Below are 13,881 nucleotides of genomic sequence, written 5' to 3'. Positions count from 1 at the left end.
AGCTTAATGGAAGTAGAAAAGAGATGATGAACTCATAGAATAAGAGGAAAAAATGCAGGGACTCCTGTAGTCCTGATTCTTCTTTCTCTCATACCAGAATTGAAGTGCAGTAACACAGTGAGGCCAATGACTTGAAAACTCAGATGAGGTGAAGTTTACTGCTAGAAATCTGGATGCTGCCTGAAATTAGCACCAATTTATTTTGCTCTATTTCCATTGTGTTTCTACATTCTCATTTGTACTTCCCTGCCCTCCTACATGATCCACAATACGCATTTGTGCCAATTAGCCCTCCTCAATAAGCCATTGGTAGCCAAAGGTATGAAGATATTGTGAGGATATTTGCAATAAAATCATCCTATTCCTTGCCTCATGACCCCGAACATCAGCATGCACAACTCTGACCTGTCTTGGTAAATCTTTGCACTCTCCTAACAGTCCCAAAAATTCAGGAACATGAATAAGAGAGAGAGGCTAGGAAAATTTAAAACAATTTTTTTTTATGATTCACACAAAGTTCAGTTGTTGTTGGTTTTTTTTTGTCAGGTGTGTTGATGGGACCTTACTGATACTCATTTCTTCTGAATAGAAAGAAATCTCATTTGACTTGTTGCTTCATACAGAGACATCAACCACAATGTTTTGTACTAGTTATAGTTTTTATAAATTTCAAACAAAGTGTGGTTTTACACAGGTCAGAATTACAGAAAGCTCATTTGCACACTTTTTTTCTTGTAATAATTTCATACATTCATCTTGACTGGAAAAAAGAACAGGTAATTCTGTGCTCTTTCCCTGTCTGATTATCTCTCATCAGCCACAATATACAAATACATCATTATCAACACAATGGAAAATATGTAAGAAACAAACTGTACCAATTCTTAGCTGGGGAGAGGAAATCTTGGCAGCTATTTCAGCTCTAGCTGCAAGAAGAAACATTGAATTTGGCTCTCTTTTTTTTCTCCTTATTCTTAAATATTTCTAATAACACATATATTAGAAATCAGGCTTTGAGTATTTTTGGAAAGGAAAAACAAGGCCTTTTTCATACTCAATCCTGCTTGTAATCTCAGAGACTTAAGAAAACAATGGATAAAAGAATGGCTTTTCATTACGTACACAAACAGAATATAAGACCACACGCACAGCTTTGTTGTGACTGGCAACATAAGCCAATGTCCAGACAAGGTTGGGCTGCAGCCACTTATGGCCCAGACAACAACCATTGGACTGATACTCCATTCAGTGGTGTTAGGCAGTGAAAGAAGGGGAGGATCAAGCCTGGTTACTTTCTGGCCTTGATTGACATCACGGTGATTGCATGTATACCAATTTGTCACTACCTCCAGTAATGAAGGAGTCCATTGCCCAATTATACCCAAATCAGCAGGAGGAATACTGTCAAGGATGTGAAGTTGCTGAAAATCTCACGTGCTGCATACAGCCACGGGGCAAGCAGTTACTAGTCATGCTCAGGACATTCATAGTGCAGGAGTGACTTAACCTTTGGTCAAACAGGAAAAAATGTGAAATTTTGGAAAAAAAATAATAATTCAAATGCAAAGTAGGAATGAGAATTGTAATAACTCAGCCCATACCTTTGCAGAGAGTCAGTGTGCTGAGAGACACGAGACACCTTTGTAGCTCTTCCCTGCTTCAGCTCCAGACTACTCCATAGGATGCCACCACTGACACTCTTGTAGGGCACAGGGGGATATGGGGGTGAATGCTTTGCTTTCCTCTGAAGGGTCTTTAGTTTTTTGTTTAGTTTTTGAATCCATACTAGAGTTCAGCATCATAATTGGATATGAGGGAAATTCAGTATCTCCCATTTTACTCAAAGATACTGAGATACCAGGGCTATAGGAATATCTCACTGTCAGTCTGCACACAGCAGAGGTAGGATGAGGATTCACAATACCTGATTTTCCATCTCCAGTTCAAACAAAGAATTCCCACTGCTATTTACCATTAGAATGAGATTTCTTCACTTGAAACTCCAAAGTGCAAGTTGGGGTCTTTCCATGAGTGCGTAATGTCACAAATACTAGTTTTGGCAGTTTCACATACACAGGGTAACCCTTCCCCATCTCTCTCTCTCGCTCACAACAAAAATCTTACTATACTTACTTAATGTGCAATCAAAGCTCCCTTCCCCTTTCCTCTCCTGTGCTTAGGGCAAGGGTAGACAGGAACACTGTTAGCAGGCCGTGCAAAAAATACTGAAAGTAATATAGAAACAAAAATGAAGTCATTTTATGGAGAGGATTAAATGATTGCACTACAAAAAAATAAAATTATGTATATATATATGTATCACTGCACATTTCCTTGGGGGGGGACTGAAAGGAATCAGTTCTTCCCTCAAGGTGCTCATAACTTCAGCAGACTTTAAAAGAAGTAATGTTCCTGGGAGCCTACAGGTCATTTTTAAGATAAATGACCAGCACAAAATGTACAAGCTCTTATCTCTGTAGGACAAAATTAGCTTTGAAAAAGGTACAGAACTCTCAAATCCTTTTGTCATGAATAAAAACCATTAGAAACCACAGAGTTTAGATATTGAGGGTCAGAAGAACATTATTCATGGGAATTCACTACCACAGTGCAACTAATAATTAACTAGTAATCCTTCACAGGCAAATAATAATAATCTGAATAAACCTTTATCTACTTACTTCAAGGCTTTTTCTTGAATGGGACTATTTACTTGCTTCACAGCTATCCTGACTCACAGACTAAGATATTTGCAATACCAGCCTTCACTGAAACACAAAGAAAAATGTTCACATCCCTGCAAAGAGGATAACAAATGTTGCAGACTCTTACTATTTTGCTAAGGAGTGATTTTTGGTTTTGCTTCATCTCCATTTTTAGTGCTTTTGTCTGTTTTATTATTTACATAGAGCATCACTACTCTTAGGGTTAAACAGAAAATCTTTAACAGTAAAAGCCAGTCACCAATTCTTGAGCTCCTAGGGTCACTTATTCCTGTGTGATCTTTACTGGTTTGCAACCCTTTGTCAATACTAATCTTAACTAAAGTACTAGCAGCTTTTGTGAGACCTAAGATCCAATTACCATCAAAATGCTTTCATGCCTTAACAGCTGCTCTAAATGAGCTAATGGCTTGTAAAGGAATAATAAAATCTGTAATCACTTCATATAGTACATTACATCCTTATGTGGCAGAGATTTGGTACAGTCCTATAACCAAACGTCCTGGAAATAAGTATTTAACAACAACACTTTACCCACTCATTGGAGCACCTAATGCTCACTATTTGTGATGCTTAAATATATTCCATATGGGGAATGAAATGTATCTACTCCATAGCCCAGCACAAAAAGAAAGCATGCAGTCTACTCAAACATATGACATTAAATGGCATTCATTTGAATCCTCGGCACCAAACGCAAAGGATTGTGAACCAGCAACCACAGACTGCAGAGGGTGCAGAGGAATGACTTATGTTGTAAAAAGACTTAAATACGTTCTGTGTCACAGTAGCTGTCACAATGTCTTTGCCTCTTGGCTAAGAACTGCATCTCCACCTTATATCACGTCGCCACCTGCATTATCTCAAACTAATGCTGAATGCAACAGGTTGTTCACGGTGCCATTCCTGCATGAATCCTCTCTGATGGTCCAAGTCAGAAGTTTCCTTTCTACATCCAATCTAAAGTGTGACAGTTTTGGTGATGACCATCAGCAAAAGGGGCACATTTGTGATCTATTAGCTGTAATTAAGGAGGGTGGGGAAGGCACAGCTACTGAGGCAAGCAAATGGAAAAACCTCCAAGTGACCCACGGTAGAGCAAGAACTCAAAACCATGTATGTGTCCCTCTGCAGTAACTCGGTGTTCAAGGAAAGTTGCCAAAAGGTGCGTGCATAGTAACTCTTCAGCTCTGCTGTCGACCTAATTTAGGCCACATCTCCTGAAACAGTTTGATAAACAATGCAAGAAGCATTTTTCTCCTGTAATACTGAAGATGGTTCTTGATGTTGTCTGGATGTTTAGTGTTCCTCTCAAGTTTGTTTTTCCTCTCATCTGTCCATGTTAATGAAGTTTCAGAGAATTATGAAGCTCAGAGCTTGTGAGAAAGGCAACTTTGATTGAGCGTCAACCCAAAATAAACAAAGAGATGGAAAGGGTCCTGAGGAAGGCTTGTCCTGCCATTCAGCTGCCAGCCCTCTGTTCTGCTGGGAAGCTTTTAGCCACCTCACTCTCCTTGGTGTCCGACTCAACCGAAGCCATGCTGCAGGAATCGTTGTATATGTCTGAAAAGGAGGACATGGGCATGGTCACTACAAAACGTCTAAAGGAATTCCCATCTACAATCTTGAGACTGATTGTTAAAAGCCTGAAATAAAATAAAAAATAAATAAAAGAATCACATCTACTGTTCTCCTCTTTCCTTCACTGAAGGCAAAGAAGGCTCTTTTGGCAAGTAATTAACTGACATTTGTGTGGGCTTGGTTTTCTTGTAAAGCATCAGATGTGTGAAAGAAATCAGAGCCACAGTTAAGGCACCGAGGCTGCAGACAGACAGAACTGATCCACTGTTGAAGTGGAGGAACTCCCTTAAAATCACAAAAAAAGATTTTATCCATTTTAACAAACTGACCAAAAAAACCCCCAACCAACCGAACAACCAGAACGAAAAGAAAACCAGTACTTTGTAGTAAAATGCTAGTAGCTCTCTCTCACAGGTCCCCAAGGTCCCCAGGGAATGGCTGTGCCAGATTTTGCTTTTTTCTTTACTAGCAGAAAACTAGAGCAAGTTTTGGTAAATTGTGTTTATGAATGGGCAATAGTTTATCTAAAATTTTAAATCTTTGATCTGCAGAACTGCTGATATTTAGCTTTTCCAGTGCAACTTGTTTATTATAGATCAGAGCAAAGGCTGAAGAAGGAGTGACTTTTAGTGCTGGTTTGGGTGAGCTCACCAGTGCAGCCTTTCCTCCAGCATTTGGAGGCAGCAGTGAAATACCACAAAAGAATGAATGGTTTGTGAGATTCTAACATTTTCAAACCCACACCAGAACAACAGCCTTGATGCTGATCTAAATCCAGACACTAACGGTGTTAAGTCACCAAATTTCAAGCCAGCTCAGTGTTGTCACCAGAGCCTGCCCTCAGACCAAGCACTTGACACAGAAAGTCCATTATCACATCATTTTTGAGACAACAACAACAAAAAAACTCACCCCAAAACAACAACACAGTTTTAAACATCTACTCTCTTACCTGCATTACTGTTCTTAATTATGTTGTTAGTGTCCCCCTCTGCTGGCTGCAATATACTGGAAGGAACCCACTCACTTTTCTCCGAGACCAATTTCTTCACTAACCTGGAATTCAGAGAACAGTCAGTGCATTTTCCTACATTCTCTTTCCAGAGCTGTGTTTCTTAGAAAGGTATGGTGGACAGCTATTTCCTAGTTGCAGGCCACTTGTGAGTTGGGGGTCTGACTGCAACATCACTTCAAGGAGATCAGATCTTCTTCCTCCAAATTTCCCATGGAAAGTGAATTTAGGCACCCTGCCAGGTCTGCTCCAAACACTTACTTATCAAACAGAGAGAATAATAACTTTTAAATATGAATTTTAGAAAAAGTATGTAAGCTCAAGGTGGCCAGATTAATTCTACTTTATTAATAATCTCTGAGTATAGTCTTACATCTAAATCTTTGTGTCTAAAATACACACTCTGGTTCACTGCTGTAGCTTGGTGAAAGGCATAGAGATTTTACTGATGTATCCTATGGGAGGGTGCTATCTTTGACAGCCGTCCTTCTGGGCTAGGTGTCAAAATCCTTCTGTTTTCCTTCATGCAAACTCCTGTCCTCTCAAACATGACGTCATAAACACTTAGGAGGAAAGCTAATTGGCAGAATTAAACCAAGCTGCATCTATGTTCCTGCTCCCCGCTGCTTCTTGCACATTATGGTCAATGGCTTGAGTGCATTCAAATAGATTTTGAAGATGCTTTGATGTTCTTCTGAATGTTTCTGTCTTTTCCAGGAGGTTGTACATGTTCTACCTGCTAAATTACATCTCCCTGTTGTACTCACCATTGCCCATTTTCTCCTTCCTGCACAAACTGTACTAGATCTCCATCCTCAAGTGTAAGAGAATCTGGGAAACAGCTGTCAAAACTGCCTTCTACTCGAAAAAGATTGGTCCCCTAAAATGAATGAAATCAGAAATGCAGTCATTATGGAGAAAAGAACACTGCGAGAGAGTTTGGTTAAATACTGAATCATGCGTTTCAAGATGACAGAGATTTCTCCTCCAGGTAATTTGTGTCTCCTTTTATTATGCTTATCATGCTCAGGATAACCATTATTGAAACTCAGAACTGTGATAAGCATTTAGGATTTAGAATTAATCAACAAGACATTATTTTGATATAGAAACTGGGTTCATCGCATCAACTTATATTACCAGAAAAAGTCTGAAACTGTACTTTTAAAAGGCTCAGTGTTTTTTAATGTTTTCTCTCACTTTTCTAACACCTATAAAGATAAAGCTACATCTTACAAGTAAGGGTGGCTGTTAATGGTCCTGATACCGATCAATAAATATTCTTGAGATAATCCCCTAATGCTCCAGATCGAACTCACATTTCCTGTCTTCCCATGGATTTAAGGCAGATATGAGCCAAATCTTTGCAGGATGAATCCCAATCTTTAGAGAGGAGAAAGGGAGAAAGCTGCAGTGGGAAAGGGCATTTTGAAAAAGGAATTACATTGTTAGGATTGGTTTCTTCCTCCATGTCTGAAGAGTTGGAGAGTTCATCCATGCTGGAAGGAATGGCTTCGAAATCTTCAAACGTGTCTAGAGATGGCATTTGCCTACTGGGCCAACCTTTGAAAAAGAGAACACAAAAAGAGTTAGCTATTGGCCACTACCATCTTTCAGACTCAGTCTTGTAAAAAATAAATGTCGCAGGTTCACTTCCCGCTATTTCATTTAGTGAATTGCTCACACCATTTTACAGCTCATTCCCTGATTTTGCCATACACTTTTTGCAGTATTATTCTCTTTCTGCTTGCTTTCATTTGCAGGAGGGCAGACTGTGTATGTGTATGTGCATCAATACCTTGTCTGTTCAGTGTCTCTAAATCTCTTCAGTTCATGAGGTACAAAAAACAAGGGCCAGGAATATTTCTGCAGAGCAAGTGCTGTAGCAAATCATGACTTTGCCAATACAATTTTCAGAAAGCTATGTTCATTCAGCTTCTAGCTCATCTCTATGTGTTTATGTAAAAACTGATGTCCAAAGCCACTGAATTTTGGTTGACTTCTTATCTCCAACACACCTCAAGGTAATGTCACCACCTGAGCAACCTACAAGACTATGCTCTGGAGCAGACTGGAAATGCAGGGAAGGGACAGAATAAAAACTAGGTTCAAAGACAACCAGGCCTTTGGTGGTAGCTTATTATTTACATTTAAGAGACATTTACTTAAAAATAAAATTATTTATTGTTTACCTAAGAATATAAAAAAAAATGTAATAATTTAATTCCTCTCCGTGCACGTCCTCTCTGCTACAGGCATTGCCTGTGCAACGTGGCCATGCAGCTCCACAGCCCTTTCTCCTTCCTCATGTTCCTAGGGACTGCAGCTGCCCTGACCACTGCAATTCTGTTATAAGAGTGACAGTGACCTTCTCCACCCAACCAGCATCCACAGTTTTAACCCTACAGGTATGGTGGTGTCATCCAGGTGATGCTTTTCAAGCTGTAAACTAGCCCCTGAAGTGGCACTCATGTCCTGGGTTGATGAAAGAGACAGTTTCAGTTACAGACCATGCAGCATTTACAACTGGACCCTGAATCAGTAGAATCACATCAGCAAAATACAACAAACTGTATGAATGTACAAGAATGTGTTGTAGCTAATTAGCTTTAAACTGCTGTAGCAATTTGTGTTTGAACTCACAGGTTGGGCTACAAACAGCAAAATAAAAAAGTCATCTCTCTTCTCACTTACATAAAGTTTCAGTGATCTTTTGACATTGTCATTCAAAGGAAGCATCTGAGGCAGAAACATAAGCAGCAAGGATTCCTTACAAGTACTTGCATCACTTTTCCATAAAAATTGCTAATTACAGTTCAGAGACTGAGGAATAGCCTACATAACCTTTGCGTACTTCATTCAAGCTATAAAATAACACAGATCAAATTCTGAGCACTATGATATAAATTCAAATAATTATTGTCAACTATGCCTGAGCAACAGGAAACCTGATTCTGGAACGTTTCTATAACTGCTAGTGATCCAAGCTCATTCTTTCACTGCTTTCAAGGGAAATTATACTCATCATAAGAGAGAAATCCCTTTTAGGTAAAGAGAATAATTATTGTCCTAAAGTGATATTACACTCTCAGGCTGAGATGATGATAAATGTTTTAATGATGTTTACCTGTCTGTGAAGCAGATCTAGGTACGGGTCTTGTGGTAGAACCAGTGCTACATTTAGTCTGGGCCAGTATGGTGTTCTCAAAAGCATCTGTGGCAGGAAGTACAGTTTTTTGTCTTAAAGGTGAAATAATGACCAGGCAACCAGTACAAAGTGTGTTTGTGTATCACAGCTGCAACTGGTTGTCTCTTATACAAACAGGTGGATGGGGATCCAACAGTTATAAAGAGAAGAGTCATTTAATGAGCACAAATGAGTGAAAACACAGCGGTATCTCACAGCAAAACCGTTATGCCTGAGAATGACAGAGAGCAGCCAAATGAATCAAATACTGACGTTAATGAAAGCAGCTGCTAGGTGAACAGTGCAGTGCTCTATTTCACTACAGCTTCCTCATTTTTAACATACTTTGCTTGCAGGTTTTCAGATCATTCTGTAGGTGATGGTGTATGGTTTTGACACCCATCCACACAGCAATAAAAACAGACCAGGGAGGGTCCTTCTCAGTGAGAAATGAATGATATCACTCTTGATTAATGCGATTTTGTGGGGGAAGTTTTTATCCAAGTAAATAATATCTTTCACATCATTAACTCTGTCAGAGTTCTAGCAACAGCAGTGATTTCTTCTGATGAAGGGACAACAATGTTCACTGTCTCCCACTTAAATCAACTCAGTTTGGCAAGGAATGTTGTGCAGTATGACAGTGTTCTTTACCCAAGGAAGGTCAATTCAGCTCTGAAGTTACACCCTGAAATACCTCCAGCCTCTGCAGCCCCATGGTATGCTGAGATGAGAAATATCTATATCTATAATGAGGATGTTATATCTATTAGAAAGCTATAAATATAGGAGATAGTTTTGGTATGTTGCCATGGCTGACCTGGCTACTTGCCTGGGTTTTGTGCAGAGCAACACAATCATAAGGATTCCTCAGCTTACGTCTCTCTTCTCCCTCTTTTGCAACAGGGGTACCTGACTGCTTCTGCCTCACATGGCAGTGCACTCTGGCAAATCCTTGTGTAAAGGGAAACACTGGCAATGGAAGCTGGTGATCTTTCAGTGGTTGTGAAATCACTTCCCAGTTTAACGTTTTAGTATTGCTTATAAAACAGTAATTGATGAACCTGCTGCAACAAAATAGGTAGAAATTCTGCTTGACTGAAATGAAACACTGCACCTTAAATGGTTATCAATGCAGCCTAGCCTCTTTTGTGACCTTCATGCATGTGGCTCCTGCTTCTCTTATTAGGTGTAGATCCTAACAAGGGAAGAGGAATGCAAGTGGCCAGACTGCAGGTGAAGGTGAAGAGTAATGCCTTAGCTCCCTGCTGCTGCCTGAGCTCTCCTCGCGTCCATGAGGTGAGGTAGAAACCAGGCAGAAAATCTAGATCCAGATCATGGTCTATTTACCAAAACAGGCAGTGAATCAGGGTTTTAATTTAAGTCCAACCCTAGGTGAAAGTTGATAAACATAGCATTAGTGCAGGATACAAGAAAAAAGATGAAAAATTTGATTTATCACAGTTCAACAGATAAACTGACACCAAACCCCTATTGCCTGCATGGGCTCCAGTGTCATCCACTGACAGCGATGAGATGTGAATTCAGTGAATGATATAAAAAAACTGCTGAACAGGTTTTCATGCAGGATGGAAATACTCATACCTTCAAACCCCAGGGGAGTTGGGTCACTCTTTATTTCATGTCTCTTGACTTTAACTGCAGGAACAAGGGGACCTGTGTGAAGTTTGCAGAGTCACAAGGCTGTAAACACTGTCAAAATAGAAACTTGCTTTCCCATTACCTGCAACCACAACCTGTGTAATACTTTCCACATCACCCAGAAAAATGACTATCCCTTAAGTTCTAAGTGGTGAAGACAAATACTTCTTCGATGTGAATAGGAAACAGACCTATTTTTGCAAAAGACATAATAAATGTGTCTGCTTCCAAACAGATTCAGAGATGGTTTCTCTCCCACGTGTCCAGGAGATGGCACTAATGCAGGCAGATTCACAGCCTCCTACACACGAGGATGGCAGGGAAGAGCTGACAAGAGCCAGCACTTCTGTTCCACAGGACATTCTTCACAGCTCCACATGCAGTGCCTCTCCTCTGTCCTTACTACATATGCAGAGGACTTGTGATGTGACAGAGCTGAGCCACTGCCATGAGGATCAGCACACAACAGTATGCAGTAGGCTTGAGTGAGTCGACCCAAGTACCCTATCTAGACCTGCATTTGGCTAATGCTTAGACAAAACTCAGGCTCCGGTTCCTTCAACACCTAAAATATTTACTTAAAGCAGATGCTGTAAATAAAAAACTTAATTGGAGAGCGCTGATTTTGTTTTCTAGCTTTTGAAATCAGTACAAAAGTAGTTTTCTCAGCATCCCAAGAAAATTCGAACAGTCTCATGGTGGACAGAACCATACAAGTTTGAACTTCATTAATTTCTTCTCCTGAGCCATGCCTGTAATTTCCATGTGGAAATGCTGAAGTATTATCACCTAAAGAAGTTGGCAAATAAATATTTGTATGTAGAGGTGATATTACATCCTTCCTCTGATTATACACTCCATGATGACACTGAAAGCAGATCATTTCAGATACCTGTCGCTTCATTCTACAGTCAAGGATATGGTTCAGAGCCTTCACAAATATTTGGAATGCTCTACATCAGGCACTGTGCCACCTGCCTCCTGACAACTAAATAGTGAAAACTTTTACACAAATGAGTTCAGCCATCTTTCCTTCTATTTTGGCTTGTGAAACACCCTGAAAATCTGAAACTTGCAAATCAATTCCTTCATTTCATTCCAGACAGTGTTAAACCCCAACATAACCAGAATTTGACCATATGTTCTGTTTTCAAAAGCAGTTCCAACATGTAGGCATAAATGTCTAAAACCCTGCTGATTTTCAGCACAACCAGCTTGCCCAGATGTATGGGTTGCTCCTGAGATTAAATATAGGCACTAGTGCGATGACTTGAAGTAAATTTGGTAAACGTGCTTTTTCTCAGTAGAAGAGCTCAAAAATAAAATTTTCTTAAGTCCCCACAGCAACTGCATGGAGGTCAGTGCATTCTGGGCACCTACCTTGCTTATGCACTTCTGAAATTTTCCTTGCAAACATTATTTCTAATGATAACTGCAATTATGGTTGATATGTTTTAAACTGGCACTGATTGCTACTCACTTTTTGTCTTAATTTCAAGCTTTCGTATCTGACTGCTGCTCAAAGAGGAGATCCTTTCTTGTTGATAGCAACAACCCTAAGCAGTTTTAAGGAAATGGGAGAAAATTCTGTCGAATTTCAGTTAACCCAAATCCAGGGAGAAGCTGGAAAACAAACCCTATAACAGCCAAGAATTTGGCTTCCATGAAAACTAGTATCAGTTTTTGAAGCTGAGAAACCTTGATACACATTCAACTACCTTGGCCTGCATTCCTGCGGGTGTTATACTTGTTCTAACTCTTCTGCTGAAACCTCATGCATTTATAAAAGCTGAGCTTGATGAAATCACTCTGAGAACAGCATTTGGCAGTAAATTTGTTAGTCAGCAGGAAGGGAGAAGGGTAGCTAAGCAAGCAGCATGACGGTACCTTTGGTCACAGCAGATGCATTAACTGTGGTGCTGATGGAGGAGGCTAGGGAAAAGCGACGGGCAACTTCTCTTTCCTTAGATTCTGGATCTGGGAGAATAGACAGATGCAATGCAGGGCAGGATTAATAAGGTTAATAAGCACTGAGGGTAAAAGATGTGCAAAGCAAAGCAGCAGCTGGGAAAGGGTAAATAAAAGGTAGCTTGCTCCCTAGAACAGCCAGGAAGGACACTCTCTACAAAGTGAAAAGTATAGAAAATAATTTACAGAAATATATTTTCGAAGCAATTCCAATTGCATAAATCTTAATACTGCAGAAAGGAGACTTATGCCAACTAATATTTTAGCTAGTCTAAGTATAGGTACAAAAAACAGAGAGATGAGCATGATAGTTAGAATGGTGTGTGTGTCTACAGATGAGGCTGGGATTATTTAGAGACACTGAACTGCTTGTTCTGTGATGACTGACCTGAAATACACTGAAAAACAAACACAAATGGTTTAGAGATCACATTATGGAGCACAGGCCCTATGAGGAGCAGCTGATGGAACTGGAATTCTTCAGTCTGGAGAAGAGGAGGCTCAGAGGAGACCTTATTGCTCTATATAACTAACTGAAGGGAAGTTGTAGTGAGCCTCTTCTGTTATGTAACTAGTGATAGGACAAGAGGGAAGGCCTCAAGCAGGGGAGATTCTGGCTGGATGATAGGAAATACTGCTTTTCCAAAAGAGTGGTAAGGTGCTGGAATGGACTGCCCAGGTGGAGTCACCGACCCTGGAGTATTCAAGGAATGTTTAGACGTTGTGCTGAGGGACATGGTTTAGTGAGAACTACTGATGATGGGTGGACGGTTGGACTGGAAGATCTTGCAGGTCTTTTCCAACCTTGATGATTCTATGATTCAATGATTCATAATTTCTGGAAGTTAAAAGTGTGAATGGTCTTTCCTTACTAGAGCAAATCAGCCTGGAAAAATAAAGGGACCAGAGTTTGTTTATATACTCCAAATAATGCCTTTTCCCAAATTCCATTTAGGAATGAAGACACATCTTTCTAAGATTTTACTGTAGGATGCGAGTAGTGTTTTTGACTCAAAATAGTTAATAAACAGATCAAAGGTGTAAATGGACTAACTGCTAGCTTCAGAGTGCACATGATGTTACAAGATGCATTGAAGTCATTAAGGAGCTCTTAGGAGGTTGCATGTACAGGCACAGTAATATGCTTCTTGCATGTACCAACTTGCAGCACCACTTGGGAGAAAAAGTTGCATGCTTACAAAAGTTTCAGGATTAACAATTTAGTTTTTCTGTTCGCCATGTGCTGCATTACTCAAGTGACTATTTTCACTGAGACATGAATGAAGCTATTCATATCTTTTACATCTTGGTCTCAGTAAGATATTTGAACACTTCACTAACCAGGACACAAGTTCAGCTGAAAATGGCATTAGAAAAGGCTTTCAATATTCTGTTGAAGCTTTACAGATTTGTCAAAAATTATTTGACATGTGATTTTCATGTTTTGATTTTTTTTAATATCAAAGAAATACGTAGGTAAAAAATTAAATGATTCTGTTATCATTGAAGATTTTCCTGGGATAGGTGAAGAATTGTGTCAAACAATGTTCTTTACAGAACATGATTATATGCTTTGCTGAATCCTAAGCCAAATGCTCCCAGACAGTGACTGTGATTCAGAAATTTTTCTATTGCATATGCCTCATTTCTCTTAGTGTACCTTCTTTTCTCCCTCTCTCTCACTGTTTTCATGGTTAAGAGTCAAACAGCACTGGAGGAAAATAAATTTTATGTGATTTTAAACTTCA

At 39.7% G+C, this 13,881-nt stretch overlaps 1 protein-coding gene across 10 annotated transcripts in view; it reads right to left on the bottom strand.

Moving 5' to 3' along the window:
- Positions 1 to 512: 512 nt before the first annotated feature.
- Positions 513 to 13,881, bottom strand: part of MCF2L2 (MCF.2 cell line derived transforming sequence-like 2) — a 148,340-nt gene continuing 134,971 nt past the window's right edge. For 5 of the 10 annotated variants that reach the window (XM_031555171.1, XM_010716846.3, XM_031555170.1 and 2 more), the window contains 7 exons: positions 12,053 to 12,142; positions 10,109 to 10,180; positions 8,444 to 8,530; positions 6,761 to 6,879; positions 6,084 to 6,196; positions 5,257 to 5,360; positions 515 to 4,286 (listed from right to left, as the gene is read on the bottom strand). In XM_031555171.1, the coding sequence (XP_031411031.1) occupies positions 4,186 to 4,286; positions 5,257 to 5,360; positions 6,084 to 6,196; positions 6,761 to 6,879; positions 8,444 to 8,530; positions 10,109 to 10,180; positions 12,053 to 12,142 (686 nt within the window). In that variant the 3' untranslated portion in view covers positions 515 to 4,185. Of the gene's footprint in view, positions 4,287 to 5,256; positions 5,361 to 6,083; positions 6,197 to 6,760; positions 6,880 to 8,443; positions 8,531 to 10,108; positions 10,181 to 12,052; positions 12,143 to 13,881 lie in introns of all 10 variants that reach the window. The other 5 variants (XM_010716853.3, XM_031555172.1, XM_031555176.1 and 2 more) reach the window with 5 other exon arrangements.

Source organism: Meleagris gallopavo, chromosome 11, assembly GCF_000146605.3.
Source record: "Meleagris gallopavo isolate NT-WF06-2002-E0010 breed Aviagen turkey brand Nicholas breeding stock chromosome 11, Turkey_5.1, whole genome shotgun sequence".
Classification (NCBI taxonomy): Eukaryota; Metazoa; Chordata; class Aves; order Galliformes; family Phasianidae; genus Meleagris; species Meleagris gallopavo.
Note: the sequence above shows the minus strand (reverse complement) of the source record. Positions and strands in the feature narration are given on the sequence as shown.